The sequence below is a fragment of the Nycticebus coucang genome, chromosome 9 (genome assembly GCF_027406575.1).
Source record: "Nycticebus coucang isolate mNycCou1 chromosome 9, mNycCou1.pri, whole genome shotgun sequence".
Lineage (NCBI taxonomy): Eukaryota > Metazoa > Chordata > Mammalia > Primates > Lorisidae > Nycticebus > Nycticebus coucang.
The window spans coordinates 64,030,981-64,052,782 of record NC_069788.1 but is presented as its reverse complement, the minus strand read 5'-3'; the positions used below and the strand labels follow the sequence as shown (position 1 = coordinate 64,052,782).

Sequence of the window (21,802 nt, the reverse complement as noted above, 5' to 3'; positions counted from 1 at the left end):
TCAGCCTCCCAAGTGGGTGGGACTACAGGTGCCTGCCACAATCCCCAGCTATTTTTAGAGACGGGGTCTTGCTCTTGGTCATGCTGGTCTTGAACCTGTGAGCTCAAGGCAACCACCCTCCTCAGCCTCCCAGAGTACTAGGATTACAGGTGTGAGCACCCTATAAAACTGAGGAAATTTAAAAACATTTATTCCCTTAGAAATGGCACAGACCGGGCCTGTGGCTCAAAGGGGTAGGACGCTTGTCCCATATGCCGGAGGTGGCTGGTTCAAACCCAGTCCTGGCCAAAAAATAAATAAATAAAAAAAAAAGAAATGGCACAGACTGGTTACATGTATTTAACATGTAAGTGTTCTTATAAAAATAATCTTGACTGGGCGCAGCAGTCCACACCTATGATCCTATTACTCTGGGAAGCTGAGTTGTGGGAAGATCAGTTGAATCCTTGAGTTTGAAACCACCTTGAACAATAGGGGACCCATTCTCTACTAAAAATGGAAAAATCAGCCCAGTGTCATGGTGGACTCCTGTGGTCCCAGCTACTTGGGAGGCTGAAGCAGGAGGATAGCTTGAGCCCAGGAGTTTGAGGTTGTAGTGAGCTACGATGACATCCTTTCAGTCCACCCAGGGAAACTGAGCGAGACTCTCTCAGAAAACAAAAATTCAAAACCAAAAAGTTACTGTTAAGAATTACATTATTTTACATTTCTGCAAATCTCCTCAGTGTCTTGCTCCATAGAAGACAGGCAGATTCTCCTGTCTTCCGCCTTCCATCTCTGGCAGTATATAGCGCGGTTGACATAGGAGGAAAATCAGTCCTGTAGAATATGTACTTTGAAAAGGGAAGATGCTTCCTTCGTTCTGAATGCAGTCAGACTCCACAAGTGCTAGTTTCTTAAAGGTCAGTTGCTATGGGAACCTGAACCTGTATCATCATTGAACTTTTCCTGCCCATTAATATCCATGGGTTTGTCTCCCACTTTGGATAAAACCGTGCACAATGTTGTACCGTGCTGTATATGGGTCATTTCACAGTAATGGTTGGCTGAGTCATGTTCCTCACCTTTTGTCGGAACTTTTCCTTGTATGTTATCAAGAATCTCATCTCCACGCACCTCATCAGGAGTCTTGAAGTACTGAGAGGCCGTCAGACTCGTTATGGCAGATTCCTATTTTCCAAAATTCTAATTTTTGCCTGAAAGAGTGAATTCTGTCATTGGCAGCAGAAGTGATTAGATACTTGCTTTAAAAAACTGGCTTGTCTCACTCACTTCTGCAAAAAGTAGCTGCCAAATAACTAAGTCTTCACAACTCTAGTGTGTCATCCTCCTTCAAATAAAAATGGGATTCTGTGGGAAAAGGAGCTAGCTTGCAATGCAACAGAGCCACACAGGTGCTTTTTCTTAGATCATCATCATATTTCAGTATATAAAAGAAGTACCTGATGGGTAATTCCTATTTTTCCACACAAAGTATGTCTGCTCCGGGGCACAAGATTTAATAATATTAACAGTTTGTACCAATTTAGCAATGTCATTGTTAAATGACATTGGCCTTTTTTTTTTTTAAGGCTTGCTAAGGTCTACTGATCAAGAATAAAGTAAGTACTAGTATACTATAATTTGGTGCCACTGACTTTATTTATGCTAAAACACCAGGAATTTTGCCCTCATTAAAAAAAATTGGGAGCTAATTCACATATCATACAGTTTACCCATTTAACGTGCTAGCATGAATCAATATTTGGTTTTTTTTTTTTTTTTGGCTGGGGCTGGGTTTGAACCCGCTACCTCTGGCATATTGGGCCAAGCACCCTAGTCCTTTGAGCCACAGGCGCCGCCCAATGTTTGATTTTTTTTTTTCTAGCTGAGTAACATTTCATTTGTATGGTTATGCCAGTTTATTTAGCAAAATAAACAACAGTTGACATTTTTCAGGTTTTCTCCAAGTTTTAACTATTAGTAATCATTCTGTGAACATTTATATATAAGTTTTTACATGGACATACTGTAAAAATTTTTCTTGTATGTGTACATTTCTTGGAATGGAATTATTGGTTGCATGGGAATTGTCAACGTGTCACCTTTCGAGGAATTACTGGCCTGTTTTCCGAAGCGGCTGCACCATTTTACATCTCCACTAGCAGTGTATGAGGGCTCTAGTTTCTCTACATTCTCTCCAATACTCCTCATTATTATCTTCTGAATAATAGTCGTCCTGGCAGATGTGAAGTAGGATCTCATTGTGGTTATGATTTGCATTTCCCTGATGGTTAACCTACCTTTCTTTTATAACAACAGTGCAAATATCAACCCAGTGAAAAAGACAAATAATGTCTTATTAGGAAAATGCAAATACTTGAACCCTATCAGGTCTTTTGAAAGGGTTTCTAGATCCTGGAAGGTTCTGTGAACCTTCTCAGAGCTCTGCTCTGCCCATACATCACTCATCATGCTAGCAGAAAATGTGGGTTGTGTTTTTAGTGTTTTTTTTTTTTTTTTAATGCTCTGGCATGTGATTAGCAGCTCGTGTTTTCCTTATGAAAACGATATCCATTTCTGCTGGGCGTTCTCTACACACTCCCACTTAGGGGCAGGCAGAGATTGGGGTATGGGACAGGCACAGTCAGCACAGCAGAGCTGATAACCTAGAGCAGTAGGTGGCTGTGATGGGGGTCTTGCTCAGGCCAGCGTTTGGCTATATTTGAAGCCCCTCTATACAGATTACCTATAGGGAGGGAGAGGAAGGAAGAACCGATCTGGCCACAGATTATGTGGTCACCTGAGACAGCCCTGTCGCACATACAGTAACGTCTTCCAGATACTGGCTTCCTGAACCCCAGACGTTGTGCTAGACATCCTCAGTCATAGATGAGAAAAGCTAGAAATAAGTAACTTGCCCTATTGTGAACAGCAGGGCTGAGAACTGAGTTGCAAATATCCTATTATAAAGGAGGGCAAAACCATAAAATAATGTTTTCTTAACTGAATAAGGAGAAGTGATTATAGAACTGGTATTTGTTTAATAATTGGCTGTACCTTGGGACATACTTAGTGGCAGCCAAGAACAGAGAAAGTATGGAATATTAGAGATTTTTTTAAAAAACTATAATACTTCCTGTGCTGTGTTTTAATAAAAGAGCTGTGTTCACAGCTTTAGAAAATTGGTGAACGGTCAAGAATTGCCTAGATTCATGGTCTTTAGCTTGATTTTTAATCACACTGAAGTATGACTTCTTACGGATGTTGCTTTTAATTTGTCTTGAAAGCTAGCATAGATGCGGCCAGCTTGGGTATGATGGATGGTTCCTAACAACGAGTCAGTTACTTACACTTAGAATAAATGCCAGCTGTTTGAAACTCTTTATTTTCTCTCTGAGAGTATCCAGTAGAACTGTGTACAACATAGGATCGTAGTCCATAGTTTGACATGGCTGGTCTTTTTCTTTCAGCATTTAAGATCTATTAGTCACTGAAGCTGGAAGAAACGTTTATTAAAAAGTAATTAATTTTTTTTTTTTTGAGACAGAGTCTCACTTTGTCACCCCTGGGTAGAGTGGTGTGGCATCATAGCTCACAGCAACCTCAAACTCTTGGGCTCAGGGGATTCTCTTGCCTCAGCCTCCAGAGTAGCTGAGAGTACAAGTACCCAGCTATTTTTAGAGACAGAGTCTAGCTCTTGCTGAGGCTGGTCTTGAACTCCTGACCCACTTGCTTTGGCCTCTCAGAGCGCTAGGATTACAGGCGTGAGACACCATGCCTGGCCTGCTGGAAGGAACTTGTAAGGCTCACATCCAGTCTATCTTAGAATAATAATAAGTAGACAAAAGAATTAAGTCTAAGCAATTCAGGAAATTATTTGAAAATATGTGTGGGTGGGATAAAGAAATGTTAGTGGAAGTGTGTCAAGTTTGTTAGCTGGGAAGAATAAGTTGGTTTGATCTCTTGTACAGCCTGCTGACTATAAGTACTTTCATAGCATATATTGGAAAATTGGTCAGGAGGTAGATCTTAAGTATTCTTACCGCAAAAAAAGTAGGGTGGTGGTGGTTAATTAGCGTGATTTAATCTTTTTATGATGTGGACATATTAAATCAATCATGTCATACACCTTAATATTTATAATTTTTATTTATCAATTATACATTAATAACACTGGGAGAAATAAAACAAGGAAGGATTTTCGAAGTGTAAAACAAAGAAACTATAAAATATTTTTAAACACGGTAGCCAACACTTGAGACCAACTTGGGCAAGAGTGAGACCCCATTTCTACAAAAAATAAAATAGAAAAATTAGTCAGGTGAGCTATGGTGAGCTATGATGTAGCCTGAGACTCGGTCCGGGTGGGAAAAATACTGTTAACAGATTTGGTGCCATAATAGATACAAAACCAAATGGCAAAAGAAGAAAGTATTTGCAACCTCTAAGTTTTTAAATAGAATTTAAAGAGCTCTTAGAAATCTACGTGAGAGCCAAGGTTGTTGATAACAAATCAAGAAATGGAGTAATCAGAAAGGATAAATAAGGTAGTTTTTTAGCTGTATGAAGGGCTGGTAAGAGGGGCTGAGATTTGACTTCTGTTTCAGGCCAGCAGGAAGAGATTACAGCTCAAAGGAAGCCAGATTTTCTCTTTTAGCTGCTTTGTCAGGTAGCAAATTCTACCTAGAATTCTGTGAGGGCTTTTTGGGGTGGGGATGGCCCAGAGTTGTTCAGGTATTGGATGGGCAAGTAAACACAGTGGTAACCCTTTAAAAGGTCTCCTGTCCAAATTTTGAACGAGAGTGAAAAGTGATCACCATAGCTTCCCCTTGCTGATCTGCCTCCTGCAACCCATGGACAGGAGTCCTCCTTTCCTGAAGAAATAAGCCATTGGCCGGGTGTGCTGGCTCACGCCTGTAGTCCTAACACTCTGGGTGGCTGAGGTGGGTGGATTGCTTGAGTTCAGGAGTTCAAGACTGGCCGACATAGAGCAAGACCCCGTCTCTAAAAATAGCTGGGTGTTGTGGCTGGTGTCCATAGTCCCAGGTATTGAGGAATCTGAGGCAAGAGGATTGCTTAAGCCCAAGAGGTTGCTATGAACTATGATGCCATGGCACTCTACCCAGGGTGACAAGAGTGTGACTCTGGGGGGTAAAGAGGGACTTTACCTAACAAATGGCAATCAGTGTAACCTGGCTTATTGTACCCTCAATGAATCCCCAAGAACTAAAAAAAAAAAAAAAAGCCATGGCTGGCTGGGTGTGGTGGCTCATGCCTGTAATCCTAGCACTCTGGGAGATGGAGGCTGGTGAATTGCCCTGAGCTCAGGAATTTGAGACCAGCCTGAGCCAGAGCGAGACCTCCCTTGTCTCTACCAAAAAAAAAAAAAAACGCCTGGTGTTGTGGGTGCCTGTAGTTCCAGCTACTTGGGAGGCTGAGGCAGGAGAATCGCTTGAGCCCAAGAGTTGGCGGTTGCTGTGATGCCACAGCACTCTGCTGAGGGCCACAAAATGAGACTCTGTCACAATAAAAATAAATAAATAAATAATAAAAAAAGAAAATTCAAAAAAAAAAAAAGGCTATGGCTGGGCTTGTTTAAGGGCAGGGGAATCCTAAGGGTTCCAGAGAAACAAACATAAATAGCTACATTGTTCCACAGGGAGAAAAGCAGCAGGGCAAACCCACAGTGGCAGTGCCGCTGGGTTCACTGTGCAGTCTGAGCATCCCTATTCTTCTCAGGTCCCTACCTAGTGGGTAGGGGGTGGGATCCACTGTGCACACTGGGGCTTGTGGAAGGTTCACGTGGGCATGGGAGGCAGGCTGGCCCTGTGACAGGTGGCATGACCTGGGTTAGACACTCAACTTCCTCCTTCTGTAAGTGTCCTGCACTTTAGTGTTGTCCAAGGATGCAGAGGCTATACCTTTTGAAAGCTTTGGCATAGTCCTCTGGCTATTTATGGAGTGGTAAGTGCTTCATAAAGGTTAGCTGTTATTGCTGAATGAATAACATTCAAAACAGGTCTGGCCCACAGCCCCCCCACCCCTTTCTTCCTGCTTTGTTGTCACCAGGCAGTGAGATAAAGCAGCTGAGTCCCTGACCCGTATGTGCTAGCAGCTCTCCAGCCTTAAAATGCATCACTTTTAAATCCGAGAGTACGTGTTCTTATTCCGGTACTGTCTGTCTATACCAAGGTGTGTGCTCTTGGAATGAGAGCACACTATTTGTATTCTAATCTCTGTCTTTTTCTCCAGATATGGTGTTGATATTTTGAGGGCTGCAGGTTGGTGTTTTTGTTTATTTTGGTTTTTTCCTTTTTTGGAAGGATTTTTTTGAAGAATGGATTTTCCCATCATTTCAGCCAAAAGCAAATAATTCGTAGGACATGTTTAGGAATTTGGATTTAACTTTGTCCCTTGCTGTTTACAGTTTCTTTCTGCAGGTGGCATTTGGGTACTGGTTGTTTCTCTCAAGAGCATCTGACACAGGATGGTTGATTCTTTGTGACTTCAGGAAGTTCAGGTTATGGGCTAGTGGTCGTCTGTTCAAGGTGGTGTGACGACTTCTTCCTTTCTTCTTCCTTTCTAGTTTTTAATGGCTCCAGCAGGTCAACACGAGAGAAAGAACCTGTTCAAAAACACAAAAGCAAAGAGGCCACTCCCGGGAAGGAGAAGCACAGCGATCACCGGGCTGACAGCCGCCGGGAACAGGCCTCTGCGAACCAGCCCACAGCAGCCCCCTCCATGGCCACCCTGGCCAAGGGACCTGCTGCCAGCCACCACCACCCCCCTCTGCCTCGATCGGCTCAGGACTTACGGAAGCAGGTGAAAACCCCGGCAGGAACCCCCTTCCCCATTTCACCAAGTTAGAACCTAGTTTTGAAGGGTTCGAGAAGCAGGAAATGATGCCCAGAGGCAGACTGGGGGTGGAGTGGGGGCCTTTGTACAGAGTCACACTTGGGCACAACTTTCTACCCACGCACATCCACCACACCCACCTGTGGGTTCATGTGCCTCCCCACATGCCGCACTTGCCAGCTGCATTCACCAAGATCAGGAACTGTCTTTCCGCAGTGCCCTTCCTCCAGCCCACCCACCCTGAGCTCCCTGAGTTCCAGAGTAGTGGGGAGCACGCCGTCTTTCTCAGGTTAGGCCAGAAGTAGACATGCGAGGCCTTGGAATGGGCTTGAAGACAGTGAGTCTCCTCAGTGGATGATCCTGTCTAATTTTTTTTTTTTGTTTTGTTTGATTTTGATGTGACAAGCTACCACCTGGACTTTTGAGCAGAAAACGTGTGTAGCCATGCACATTGCTGAGCGGTCTGTGGGGAGACCAGGTGGCATTTATGCTACTGCAGGCATTTGCGTCCTGTGCTGGGGTGTCAGTAGGGTAAAGGTAGACGCCACTCTGACCGCCTCCTGTTATAGGGGCAGCTTTTAGGAACACCTGAGGGCTGTTGTCAAAATTTGATGTCTCAGAAGTCTACGAGGTAGGCAGTGAAATTAAGGCAGGTGTCTGGAGGCACACAGCCAAGGGCTGTCCCTGGACAGGTGGCATTTCACTGACCCCTCACACTCCTCTCCCCACTCCATTTTAAAGTCCGCTGAGTCAAGGGGGTCACTGCTGAGCTCTCCTCACTGGAAATTTTAACACAGTGTTAAGTTCTGCACTTGAGTTAGCCTAGAGATTGTAATCTTGAAAAATAATATTCAGAGCAAGGGGGGAAGGCGCAGAAGAGATTTCCTGGCTGGCGTTAACCCAGAATGACTACAAGGTGGTCACTGTGGTATGGAGATGCTGGACTTCGTGCTGTGGCGAGAGTGTTCCTGCCCTTCTTTATGACATCAGCGGTATTTCTCTCATTCACGTCTGGGCAGATAGCGGTTTGTCTGCATGCCCATGCGTTTACCTTCCAAATGGCATTCACCTGTCAGTTGGGGTGCAGGGGACATGGCAGGAGTCACCACAGTGATGTTTCCATGGCCCATGGACACCTAGGCCTTTATGTATGCTTTGCAGTGTTGTTTTGAGATTACACCAGTGATTTAGCGTATTTTAAATGCTGGCCGCTGTTTGAGATTGATCTCAGTTTTTCCAGAGACGACAACTAAGATGTGGAATCGGGTCCCCTCTCGGGCACGTCCAGCCCCACCCCAGCACTGGGCCTGGGATTCAGCAGTAGGAGACACACAGCACAGGGCAGCACCAGGCTGGGGTTCTGGGTCTGTGACACCTCACTCCGCCTCATCCCGAAGCTCTGGGCCCAACAGAACCTTACATAGGACTTTCCTATGTATGTTTTTGCTTGTGAACAAGAACAGAATTAGAAGGAACCCAGAGAGACAGATAGACAGATAGATGGTTGTCACACTTTTTAGCCTCATTGCGTCCTGTCTGTTTTCTTAGGATAGTGTTGTTCTTTGTTGTTGTGGTTTTTTGAGACAGAGTCTCGTTCTGTTTCCCAGGCTAGAGTGCCACAGCCTCAAACTTCGAAAACCCTGGGCTTAAGGAATCCTTCTACCTCAGCCTCTCAAGTGGCTGGGACTACAGGAGCCTGCCACAACACCTGGCCGATTTTTCTATTTTTAGTAGAGACCGGGTCTTGCTCTTGTTCAGGTTGGTTTCTGAACTCAAAAGATCTTCTCTTCTCCCAGAATGCTAGCATGAGCTACCATGCTGGCTGCCTTCTTCTTACTTTTTAAAAAAAAACAACAAAAAACTTCTTTAGGGTGGCTCCTGTGGCTCAAAGGAGTAGGGCACCGGCTCCTGCCAAAAACTGCAAAAAAAAGTATCTTCTTTACATTATACTCTGGTTTTTTTATGAGGCAGATGTCTAAGACATTCTTTCAGAGTTTGTCTATGGTGAAATGTTAATACTAGAACACAACTTAGGGCCATAGTAGGACTAGAAGTTGTTTCTCCGATCTGCAGGTCTTCTGCTCCTGCCCCGAGAACCCATCTGTGCAGCGGGGATGAAGGGTCTGTCCGGCCTAAATAAGTCATGTGCGCACACACACATGCTTGGCCTTTTCTCCTGCACTTTCCCTATGTGGTCAGATGAGTAAATGTCCCATCTCTGTTGTTCCTAGCTCAGCTCTCAGCACTGGCCCTTCATTCAGATTCAGTTCAAAGCTTCCTTTATAAACGAATGAGAAGTGGTGGTGCAGCTGGACAGAGCTTAGGGGAGCCACAGGCACCACTGTACCCTGTGCGCCTCTGCCCCCTTGAGCTCTGGGGCCTTCATAAAGCTTCAGAACTATCATTTGGCATTATTAGTCATCTGCCCTGGGACGCCTCTGCCCCCTTGCTGTACGTTTAGGGTCCCAGCTGGAGGAGACATCCCGAGGTGCCTCTCAGGGGACAGACTCCTGTCATCCGAGTAACTGCAGGAGCCTCTGTGGTTCAGGGTAGTGCCCTTGCACGTAGTGTCACATGCGCAGGCAGAGGCCCTGCAGGTTTTGAAGGGGGTCCCCTCCTCTTCCCCTACACCCTTCCCACTTCCTCGTTCAGTCTGATCAGCCCAGGTTCTACTTTGTCTCTGATGCTGACCTCCCCCAAGACTGGAGATGCTATATTTAATCTTCTTGGGCCCTATTGTTTCTTTGGAGCCGACCACACCAACTCCTGTCACCACAGGACATTGTGAGAAGGGAAAGGAAAATCTCAAAACCATCAGATCCCGTTAGTAAAGTACTCTGACAATAAGGTCAATAAAAGCGTGTTCTGGATTCCCTTGTGACTGCTTGATGCAAATGGTTAGACTCTGACCTTTCATCTTTTCAACTGTGTAAAAAATATAGGCCCAAAGGATACTCTGATCTTTAATTTCAAATATGAATTTTTTTTACGTCAGTGTAAAAGATAGGGATGGACTTGATTGTGTGAGATGGTGATAGAGTAGTAGAGGGATGTCCTGCTTGTTTTATTGAATTCTGGAGTCACTAAAATAGCTGCCAGTTCATACACTGGATAATGTCATTTGATAGTTTTTAAGCTTTACAACATCCCAGGGCTCTAGACTCAGAACATATGAGTATACACTTCACTCATGTCTTTTTCTTTACATGAGGTGTGGCCAATCCTTTACTCTTTATAATACCACATGCACCATCTCTGTTCCAGGGCGCCCGTTGCCAATGTAACATTAGCCCTGGAATTGTCCTTGGGCTGTGGCTGCCCCTGAATAGTCATTTGGATGTGTGGTGGCTAACAAAGGAGGGGATGTTCTCCTGTGGTTTCCTGAAATAGTACTTCGGTTTAAATGTAATAGAAGACAGTAACAAGTTCAGGATGGTCAAACAAATGAGCTTTTCCCTAGAGAAGGTTTTGAAATAATCTTTCCTGAAAGAGTAACGAGCATGTTTTTCTGTGTGGAAGTTTGTGCGGTCCATTGCAAGATGCAGACTAAGATGCTGTGGTAAGTGTGGTGACGTGTCCTTCTCATGTCTTACACCAAAGCTGAGCTGTAACATGGAAAAGAAAATCATGAACTTCTGGGGGCGTCTGTCTGGCAGTCACACTTAGCAGGCTGATCCGTTCAGCTCCCTCACTGTTGGGGAAGAAGTTTTTAAGGTGAAAATGTTTAGGGGTTCAGAAAAGTCCTGGCCTTGTAAGATTCAGAGAAGGCCAAATGACTGGGGATATGCTTTTAACGTTGTGGAAAACGAAATGCAGTAGAACCTCTGCATGTTGACCAGCAAAGAGACGGTCAGTAACTGGTCACCGTAGGTCAGCATAAGGAATTAGGCCTGGCGCACTGATACGTACATGTGGTCTGTGAAAATTAGGTCACCTTAGGGAGGCAGTCAATGTAGGGAGCTCGTCCACTACGGAGGTTCTATAGAGGGGAAAAATAAATAGAAAACCACCCTAGTTGTTTGAAACAAAGTTTGAGGCTTCATTCTGCTTCTCACAAGTTTATACTTGCAGTTTGAATCACACTTGCTGTGGCGTGATTCTGAGTGTGTTCGGCTGCCTGTGGTGCAGGGATGGTCATGCGTGCAGGGTCCTGGCCAGAGCTCAGGCTTGCTTGCCTTTCAGAGACCCTTCTTGGCCTGGCCGAATGGCGTCTTTCTTGTCCTGCTTCTGTGGTCAGTGTGTGTGCACGCTCTTCTTCTCCTTCCTGCCTACTGTCATTGTCTTCAGTGTGAGCTCTTTTGTTTTTCAGTTCAGAGTCCACAAGTGGACCACCCCTAAGGAAACAACTGTGTCCCTCTCTGGGCTCCAGCCCCGGTTTTGAAAGTTTAGCAAAGGCTTCGGCTCAATGGCTCCCTCTTGTGGGGACTTGGCTTAACGGTGGAGTCTGGTTGAATTGAGGACAGCATTTTCGCTTAGTTAACCAAAAACACTGTAGAGTCATTACTCAGATTCTGCTCTGCCTCGGAAATGCGTGCTTTTCCTGAGCTGGGTTAAGCATTGTGTGTGTGAGTGGTGGGGTAGTGAGACACCGGTAAGGGTAGGGCCTATCTTCTAGCAGTAAGCACACGCCCCCCCAGTGTGTAGACTGGTCAGCCAGTAGGATTTCTGTTAAGAACAAAGTCTTGAAGGAATGCCTGAAGTCCCAGGTCTTCATATCCCTCACCTTTTATCTGTTGTGTGGAGTATTGTTTATCTGGGAGGCTGTAAGTACTAGTCCAGTTGAATGTAACTTGAAAATATATGACCAGGACAGGTGGCTCTAGACCTCATGGCCGTGTGTCTGGCATCAGTTTTCAGGTGGGTGGTGACAGGCCGAGGACCACAAGCTGCAGACCCCTAACTTTGGGCAGAGCTGGGTTGTGATGGGGTAGGACTGGGGGGGTGAGTTGTAAGAGCTGAGGTCAGCGCAGGAGCTACTTGAAGAGAGTTTATAGAGCTGTTCAGCTGGAATACGTTAACTGTCACACATTCAAGGGTCCTGTCCCGGGCCACATCTGTGCCAGTTCTCCAGTGGGTTCATACAACTTCTCATTGGTGCTCTCATATGGACATGCCTTAGCATGCACAGCGGTGATGAGAGCTCCCTCTTCATGCGCTGGCTGCACGGCTGGGGCTGTGTGGTTTAAATTGCAGAAGTGGTTGGGGGGAGACCCGAGTGACCAGGTAAGACAATGCCCTCCTCCATTCTTTTGTTTTCTGTTTTGTCCCTAACCTTTAGGTCACGTAGCACAGCTTGGGGGATAGATTGCTTCCCGTGCCAGCTGCCTCGTGGCTTCTGATGGGCACAGAACCTGCTATTGGGTGGGGAGAGGGAAGATGGCTGATGATACCTTCTTTTTCTAATGTTCATAATTTCTCTTTAAACTGAAGTTTATGTTATTGTGGGTCATATCCATTTAGTCTTTGAGCTTGTCAGGCAGATATTTGGTTGGATACTATTGAAGACAACTGTTTGAATAGTGAGAAAGTGAATAGAGCAGCCCGTTTTTTCCCATAGAGCAAGTTTGCTGAATGTATAACTTGGCAATAAACTTGCATTTAGGTTTATAGAAATATGTACGTGACCAGGCGATCCTTTTGCCACTGAAGATTTTGACGTACTTAAATAGAATTCTACTATGAAGAAAATTTGCCTCCTTGTAACATGGCGTAGGAAGCACAGGTGACCCGGGAAGTCAGAATTGGTAGATGCAGGGCCTACACTCTTTATTTGACACAGCATGTGAGAGATGAGGAGCCCTGGCTTCCCAGCCCCACATAGGAGCAGTGGCATTGGGGAAGAGCAGGCCCAAAAGTATTTGTGGGAACACGGAGGTGCCACCTCGGGCTTTGCAGGACTGAGTGCCCTTTTCTGGCTTCACCGATTAGATGCTTTGGGGTAGGTTCTGTGGGACCTGCATTAATTTAAAGCTCCCACAGAATTTGTAGAGTCCCAGTTTGAGAAGCACTGAACTAAACTTCAGCAAGAGGCTGAGCCTCTCTCAGTAGGAGTTGGCTCTTTTGGCACCATTTGGAGTTTGTCATTTTGCTAGGAGAGTCCCCGTCTAAAAGCAGAGATTCAGCTGCGTTGTACAGTCTGTGTAGAGTGTGTTGGAGTGTAGAGTTGGGACAGGCTGCGCCCTGCAGGGTAAGAGGAGCTTCAGAAGACAATTGTTTGTTGTCTTCTGCTGTCTGGGTAGAGGTGAAGCCCTCCTGAGACCCTGGATACCTGAGATCCACGTGTACCTGCCCTCACGTCTTTGGCAGCTGGAGTTCACTGTCCACTTTTGTTTTTCTAAGTGATTTTAGTCAATAGTAGCATTCAGAGGAACAATTAAAAAATGGGAGGTATTTGTATTCCTTACCATACCTTCTCTTTCAGAGTAGTGGTACTTAACCACAGAAAATTTGTATCACACCTGATACATTCACACCTGATTTTATAAATTTGTTGCTTTTAATTTATTGTTGTCAGGCACTCCCCACACCACCCCCACCAAAAGAGTTTCCCATTATTTTATTTTCTTTTATTTTTTAGAGACAGAGTCTCACTTTATGGTAAAGTGCCATGGCGTTACACAGCTCACAGCAACCTCCAACTCCTGGGCTCAGGCGATTCTCTTGCCTCAGCCTAACGCCCGGCTATTTTTTTTGTTGTTGTTGCAGTTTGGCCGGGGCCGGGTTTGAACCCGCCACCCTCAGCATATGGGGCCGCCGCCCTACTCACTGAGCCACAGGTGCCACCCCGTTCCCCATTACTTATTGCAGACTCTCTCCCTGTTAGTGGTTTGGGAACCAGAGTACATTCCTCAGCCTTGCCTTCAGCTTCTCCTGTGGGCCTAAGAACCTGTTGTGGGAGGTGGACTTTTTCTTACTTCCAACTCCAAGGCTGCTGGCCAGCAAGTGCCCTGGGCTAGCCCGTGAGAGTTTAATGTCCTACTAAGAATTTGTGGGTTTGATTGGACCACACATAATAGGCTGCATATACAGAGATACGAGTCTTGGTGGTTTCTTACACTTTTCTGTTTTTGTAAACTTCTCCTGAGACTTGGATCAGTGGTTCTCAACATATAGTCCCCAGACAAGCACAGCATCACCTGGGACCACATTAGAACCGTACATACCTTGACCCTGTCCCGTCTCTGAATCCAGTGCTGGGGCACAGTCATCTGTTTTGACAGGGCCCCTGTGGGATTCTGAGAACCTCTGGTTTGGATGCCTATGGGAGAGTTTGAGTCCCCCCGAAGCGCCACCCCCATTTAGGCAAACTGTGTTTAGTCCTGGGCCAGGTGCTGGAGTCAGTGCGTGCAGAGGTCACCAAAGCTCAGACCGGGTCTTCTAGGGCCGGGGCCTCCCCCTAGTGGTGAAAACTGGCTTCGCAGCCTCCTGGTGTTACTCAGCGGCACACTTGGGTGCGTGTGGTCAACTTCCCTGACCAGAAGGGCAAGCTGCCTCCACCCAGCACCTTCTCTTTGGGGCTCTTTCTGTTCCGTGTTCCTCAGTAATTGTGTGATTTTTAGGCTGTCTCATTTCGAGTTGGTGGTAGTCATAAAACCCTGGAATCCCTGAGTTTAAATTGATCTCTTAGATGAAAAGTGATGCCCATGAGGTTAAGTGACACGTCAAAGGCCACTCAGGTTGCAGCGGAGTTGTGAAGACATCTCCTTGGTAACCAGCAAGCCAGCCACACTATAGCCTGTTACAGCCCCTTTGTCATTTCTTCTTGGAGGGTTGTGTGTCCCTGCTGTCCACCTGCATCATTCCCTGTCCTGTCCAGTATTTGTGTGTCACAGAATACCTGTGGTATCCAAGCAGTAAGACAGCCAGCACAGAGAGGCTGCTGTGTGTGCCTGGCTCACATGGACATCTGGGAAGGGTAGGATAACAGGAACCCGGAGTGCAGAAGACGACCGGGCCTCCCTCTTCCACGCGGAGAGGCTCCTCTCTCAGGGCTCGGTCTCTAAGAGGGCGGCCTCCAGGGCAGCTGCTGGCAGGTGGCAGCCACGCCCCTGAGCCTGGCTGGTGACTCGCAGCCAAACCACAGGAGTGTTGTGCTTTTCCTTCCATGGTAGTTTTGTTTTCTTTCTATTTTTAGCCACATAGAGTTTTTGACTCTGTGGGCAGGTCGTGCTGCTATTGAGATCACAAGAGATTAGCAAACTCAGCTTTTCCTGGAACAGGGTATGTGTGAGTTTCCCCAAATGAACGGGATTTCTGTGTTGTAAACTAAGACCTGTGATGTGGGGCATGTGGCGAGGGACTCATTGTGAAACGTCACGTTTTCTGGAAGAACCACGGGAACAAATGTGAAAACACACCCAGGAAACCCTGCTTGGGGGGGCACCTGGTGCAGACTGCATATTTTTGTGCAGTTGTATTGTTGTGCAAAGTTTCTGAAACTAAACATCACATTTTAATTCTTGGACATGTATTTTGTTTCCCATTGCTGGAATCCCCAATTCCTTTCTTAACGCGAGTGGTGTATGGCTCTTTGTTACGTGTGGGCCACTCACTGTTTTAGCAGGTACTAACACTGTCCCCTCTTCTGTTTCTGCTGCCTCTTAGGTGTCTAAGGTAAATGGAGTCACTCGAATGTCATCTCTGGGTGCAGGTGCGGCCAGTGGCAAAAAGATGCGCGAAGTCAGACCTTCACCATCCAAAACTGTGAAGTACACGGCCACGGTGACTAAGGGGGCTGTCACATACACCAAAGCCAAGAGAGAACTGGTCAAGGAAACCAAACCCACTCACCACAAGCCCAGTTCCGCCGTCAACCACACAATCTCAGGGAAAACTGAAAGTAGCAATGCAAAAACCCGCAAACAGGTGCTATCCCTCGGGGGGGCGTCCAAGTCCACCGGGCCCGCCGTCAATGGCCTCAAGGTCAGTGGCAGGTTGAACCCAAAGTCATGCACTAAGGAGGTGGGGGGGCGGCAGCTGCGGGAGGGTCTGCGGAACTCCAAGAGGAGACTGGAAGAGGCACACCAGGCGGAAAAGCCGCAGTCACCCCCCAAGAAAATGAAAGGGGCGGCTGGCCCTGCCGACAGCCCCGGCAAGAAGGCCCCAGCTGAGAAAGCTCTGTTGAATGGACACTTGAAGAAGGAAGTGCCCGAGCGAAGTTTGGAGAGGAACCGGCCAAAGCGGGCCACAGCCGGGAAGAGCACGCCAGGCAGACAAGCACACGGCAAGGCGGACGGCGCCTCCTGTGAAAATCGTTCTACCTCGCAACCGGAGTCCTTGCACAAGCCGCACGACTCGGCCAAGGCCGAGAAGGGTGGTGGCAAGACCGGGTGGGCGGCCATGGACGAGATCCCCGTCCTCAGGCCCTCTGCCAAGGAGTTTCATGACCCGCTCATCTACATCGAGTCGGTCCGCGCTCAGGTGGAGAAGTTCGGGATGTGCAGGGTGATCCCTCCTCCGGACTGGCGACCCGAGTGCAAGCTCAACGATGAGATGCGTTTTGTCACGCAGATTCAGCACATCCACAAGCTGGGCCGACGCTGGGGCCCCAACGTGCAGCGGCTGGCCTGCATCAAGAAGCACCTCAGATCTCAGGGCATCACCATGGACGAGCTCCCACTCATAGGTGAGGTCTCTGGAGGGGAGAGGCCCCCTGGGGGACGGGGAGGGCGAGCCTCCTTTACCACCAGGCCCCTGCGGTTTCCTGCACATTCCCTTGGGGAAGCTCCAATTCCCCCCACCTTGAGACGCCCACTCACCATGCTCAGTGCCCTCGGTAAGCCCTCCTCCCAAGGCTCTGGGTGTGAGTGGTGGGAGGAGCCTTGGGGGTGGGGCCTTAGATCTGGGGTGGTACCCTCTCTGTTCTAAGCCCCTGTAACCTGCTGCCTGCCATTGCTGGAATAAGTGGCAGGTCTGGGGGGACTGGGAGGGCTGCCGTGATGAAGTGCCACCATCTGCCTGCTTGAACCATAGAAGTTCTTCAGGCAGGGTTGTTTCTCCTGCGGCCTCTCCCCATGACTAGCAGGTGGCTGTTTTCTCCCTGTGTCCTCACATGGTCTTCCCCGCAGGTGGTGTGTGTCCCCCGATCTCTCCTTTTGTAAGGACACCTTATAAGGTGTCCTGATGGTCTCATTTTAACTCAGTCATCTCTTCAAAGACCCTGCTCTGAGTAAACACATGCATGTCCTGAGGTGCTGTGGTGAGGCTTCACCATATAAGTTTTGGGGCAAGGGTCACCATTAAGCCCATCACCCTTTCTTAGACGTCAGGCCATTTTTTCCATCCTTCTGATCCTCGTCTCTCCTTCCACTTCCCTTTTCCTTGAGCTTCAGTTTCTAGTGTCAAGGGATCAGATGCAGCTCTGGCCGGGACAACTGCAAAACTTGCCCTGGTGAATCTGTCGGTGAACGTGCACATCACCACCCCGGTGGGTCCTTGGCTAGGCCTGTCTCTGTGTTCCTATGGTTGTCCTTCCCATCTCCTCTCATTGGAGGATGCAGGACAAGAAGGAGATGCCCTGTGCTCTGTGGAGCAGGGCGCGGCTGGGTCAGGTGTACAGCCCCCCACTCAGCTCTACACCTGTGAAAGGATACAGGGAGATGTGTAGTAATGCGTTAAGTGTCAAGAAATGGCAGCAAGATGAGCTCTGTTGCAAGATGGAGGTTTCATTATTCTTCTTAGCAGGGGCCTGCCAGGGCTAATGTGTGAGTGAAAATCACTTAATTTGGTTTGTGGTCTGTAGTCGTGGGCCCATGGGGTAGGAGGGGGTGAGGGTGCATCCACCCATGTGTGTGCGCCTGTGCATGAGCCTGTCCCCAGGCCCCGGGAGCACTGGGGCCACCCGATAGCCCAGGTTGGGAGATGGGACCTTGCTGAGTCCTGACAGCTATGGAGACCTAAAAGGGAAACATGACATCCCCCCATGGCCACAGGTGACAGCTGCTACCTTCTGTTCAGAGCAGGCTTTCCTTTTTTTTTTTTTTCCAGATGGAATCTCACTGTGTCACCCTCCATAGGGTGCCATGGAGTCATAGCTCACAGCAACCTCAAACTCCTAGATTTGACTGATCCTCTTTGCCTCACCCTCCTGAGCAGCTAGGACTATAGGCACCCGGGGTCTTGCTCTTGTCAGTGAGGTCTCAAACTCCTGAGCTAAGGCGATCTCCCAGCTCAGCCTCCCAGATTGCTACCTTGCCTGGCGCAGAGTAGGCTTTTCTTTTGACCTTGACCCTTCACGCAGCCCCTTACTGTGGTGTGTTCTTTGCCACCACCCGCAAGCCCGGGCCTTCTACCAGTCTGTCTGAGGGGTCTGACCTGGTCTGGTGCCCAATCGGCCCTCAGCAGGGGAGGGGACATAATAATGGCTATGAAGTAGTTTGTCCAAATCCTCCAGGTGGGGTTGCCTTCTGTGTCTGTGCACCCTGGGGGCTCTGCTGGTTGGGGGTGGGGGGCCTGATTGCAGTGGTGAGGATTCCATGAGGAAATTTTTCACGGACACTGTAATTTTCGGGAACTGTGATTCTGATGATTTGCCTACAGACAAACACAGTACTGACTTCCTTCCAGTTTTACCCGATTCTGAGCCACTTTGGCACTGATTTCATCGTTCACGTCTATAACATACAGTGTGCTACCAGCCCTCAGGGGAAGAGCTCTTGATTGCGAGATCCCTTGAGTCCCATTGGTGACTGACAGTGTAGGAGGCATGTACTGAGTGGAGAGCAGTTTCTTTACTGTGGTCCACAGTCATAATCCACCATTCACCAAGCGGAACATGTGAAATTCAGACTACTGTACTTTGGGGGCTAGGACTTACCTGGTGGGTCCCAAGATGCCAGGTATCTGCAGGGCCCAGCCTGCTATGTGCTGTAACGCTGGGCTCAGGCTGGAGACTCGAGCCAGAGGCATGCCAGCTTTTACTTTTATATTTGGTACAAATCTGTCCCTACTTCCCAAAGATTTAGAATTTTCCTAATTTTTACTTTGCTCATGTACATTTTTGTTAATGATTATTTTGGAAGAATTCCCCTTTATTGGCCAAGGAAGTTTTTTTCCCGTTCCCATCTAGATGGAGTTACTGTATATACTTTAAAAAATATTGTCCAGTGTACATTTGTGCTGCTCTGTGATTTGATCAAGGGAAGCAGCTTGTGTGTCCTTCTGAGATGTGCTGCCTTTCTGGATGGTGAAGGAAGGGCTGAGGGGCAGATGGATTGCCCTGTGCCCTCATGCAGATGTTGTCCTGTGCCCTGCAATCCAGTGAGAATGAAGATAAATTCCATGTGAGAGAGGCTGAGAAGGGGCTTGAGAATTGGTAGCAAGTGTTGTGCATCTATGATTTCCGACAGCAGAGCTGTTGCACGTGATGCTGGGGTGTGGGTTCAACCAGGGGTTTACTTCTCATTGCACCTGCACCCAGATATGTGAGAACGGGCTGCACTAGTATGTGTCACTTGGCAATATTCCTCCCTTGTCCACACAGCCAGCTCTCCCTCCTTGCAGTCAAGCCCCCAACGCCTTCCCTGACCACCCCCCTAATATGGCAGCCCCCTTCCACTTTTATCTTCATAGAACTTGGCCGTGACCCATCGCTGTGTGACATCTGCTCTCCATGACTGCTGTTTGCTGCTCTGGCCCTGGGGCCTGGCAGAGTCCTGGCATGTAGCAGGTGTTTGGGAACTGTAGGTCCAGGGAGGAAGGTCTTGTCGCTGCCCTCCTTCACCAAGCGTGTTCTGTGTTTTTGCCCCTCACCGTCCAGGAGGCTGTGAGCTCGACCTGGCCTGCTTTTTCCGGCTGATTAACGAGATGGGCGGCATGCAGCAAGTGACTGACCTCAAAAAATGGAACAAACTAGCAGACATGCTGCGCATCCCCAAAACGGCCCAGGACCGGCTGGCCAAGCTGCAGGAGGCCTACTGCCAGTACCTGCTCTCCTATGACTCCCTGTCCCCCGAGGAGCACCGGCGGCTGGAGAAGGAGGTGCTGATGGAGAAGGAGATCCTGGAGAAGCGCAAGGGGCCGCTGGAGGGCCACACGGAGAACGACCACCACAAGTTCCACCCCCTGCCACGCTTCGAGCCCAAGAACGGGCTCATCCACGGCGTGGCCCCCAGGAATGGCTTCCGCAGCAAGCTCAAGGAGATGGGCCAGGCCCAGCTCAAGACGGGCCGGCGGCGACTCTTCGCTCAGGAAAAGGAAGTGGTCAAGGAGGAGGAGGAGGACAAAGGTGTCCTCAATGACTTCCACAAGTGCATATACAAGGTAGGGGCCTCACCACGCTCTGCATAGCTCTGGCTCCTGGGGGATGGGGATGTGTGGTACGGTTCGTACAGGAGATGGGTCCGCTCCCGCCTCCCGATGGGGTGACGGGGGCTGGCCACTGTGCAGGGGGAGGGTGTCTTTATGTCTCATACTGCTGCGGCAGAATACCACAGACCAGGCAACTTAGAACAAACAAATTTATTATGAAATTTGTGGACAGGAGGTTTTGGAGAGTGGGGAAGTCCTAAGATCAAGGAGGAATGTACTTTGTCATAACGTGACATAGCAAGTCACATGGTGGAAAGGGGCATTGAGAGTGAGTTGGGGGCCACCTGCTCCAGGATGACACCATTAGTCCATTTGTGCCTGTCTGGGCCTGGGCTTCCTTTTCTTTGCATGGCGTGTGCGTATACACATATGCACGCACACGTGTTCTTGGTGACAGGGATGAAGATGGAGTGAGCAGGAGGTGTGTTTGCTCTCTCCCTGCCACTCCTCGAGTGCCCCCATCTCGTCTGGTGCACGCGAGTTGCCCCAGACCCTCCGTGGGCTCCAAGCACTTGCTCTCTCTCCTTTACTCCATCTGCTCGGCTTCCTGCCTGTCAGCCCAGCAAGGCCAGCTCCTTTCTCAGAGAGGCGTCCTGATAAAGCCATCAACACAGATCTGCCCATGAACATGCTGTGGGGGTAGGCAGGGAGAGACCAGCAAATTGAAACACAGCACTACTTTCCCCGGTTCTGCCAGGTCTTGTAGCACCAGTCAGCCTGAGCAGATGTGTTCCTCCCTAGTAGCTAGGCTGTGTCACTCGCCCTCCTCCGCAGCCCCCTGCTGCCCTCCTGAAGGCACAGGGCCCCCTGGTCTGCCGGGGGACATTGGGGAGCAGGGTACCTGGGTCTGGCTGGCAGAGCCGGCTCTGATGGCCACACTGAGGTCTCTGCCGAGTTGCTCAGCACAGCCATGCCCCCGTGGCCCCAGTTCTGGATTGACTGGGTGGGAGGTGTCAGCCCAGCAAGCCGCTGCTGGCCTGATGATCCCGAGGTGCATCCGGACGATGCTTTATGCCTGTTACCGCCTTGGCCCACGTGTGCTCCCAGGGCCCGTGGCTGCCTTTTGCAGGCTCTGGCTTGTCCCTGTAGTTGAGATGATGCCGGCTACTGATTCCGTCACATGGCTTTAGAAACAAATGGAGCAAGAGTCTGATATGTCCCCTGGATTTGCTGTCTGTTTCCTTTCTGGCCAGGGCCAGCAGTCCCACCTCCTGTTGAACCCACTTTGTACTTCAAATTCTCTCCTAGGCTTTGCTTTTCTGGAAGGAGCTCCCTGTTTGCCTGTGAGTGTTTCTGGTCTTAGACCCAAAGCGGGTTTCTCCATCCCTACCACCCAGCGCTGCCTGGGGGAGCCAGGGCATGGGGCTCACAGGACTGCTGTAAATGGCCTCCTGGTATTTGATTTCTGAAATATTTTCATCTGGAGACCAAAGGTGGCCCAGGGATCTGGGCTCTGAATACACTCTGGGGCCCCTTTGGTGAGAGTCTTCCTCACTACAGCCAGTTATTAAATCCTGTTACTGAATAGCCAATTTGTGAAACTTGGTGTTGCTATTTGTTACTTTTTATGTAAAGGGGCCAATTCTGTAAGCATCTGCTAGATCTGAGTAGGGAGATTTTTTTGTTTTTGTGTTTGTTTTGAAGTGTCCTATCAAGG

General features: G+C 48.6%; 1 protein-coding gene across 4 annotated transcripts in view; it reads left to right on the top strand.

The window, feature by feature from the left end:
- Positions 1-21,802, top strand: part of JARID2 (jumonji and AT-rich interaction domain containing 2) — a 277,560-nt gene that overhangs the window by 239,008 nt on the left and 16,750 nt on the right. For all 4 annotated transcript variants that reach the window (XM_053603827.1, XM_053603829.1, XM_053603830.1 and 1 more), the window contains 3 exons: positions 6,569-6,804; positions 15,442-16,462; positions 19,595-20,097. In XM_053603827.1, the coding sequence (XP_053459802.1) occupies positions 6,569-6,804; positions 15,442-16,462; positions 19,595-20,097 (1,760 nt within the window). The remainder of the gene's footprint in view (positions 1-6,568; positions 6,805-15,441; positions 16,463-19,594; positions 20,098-21,802) is intronic.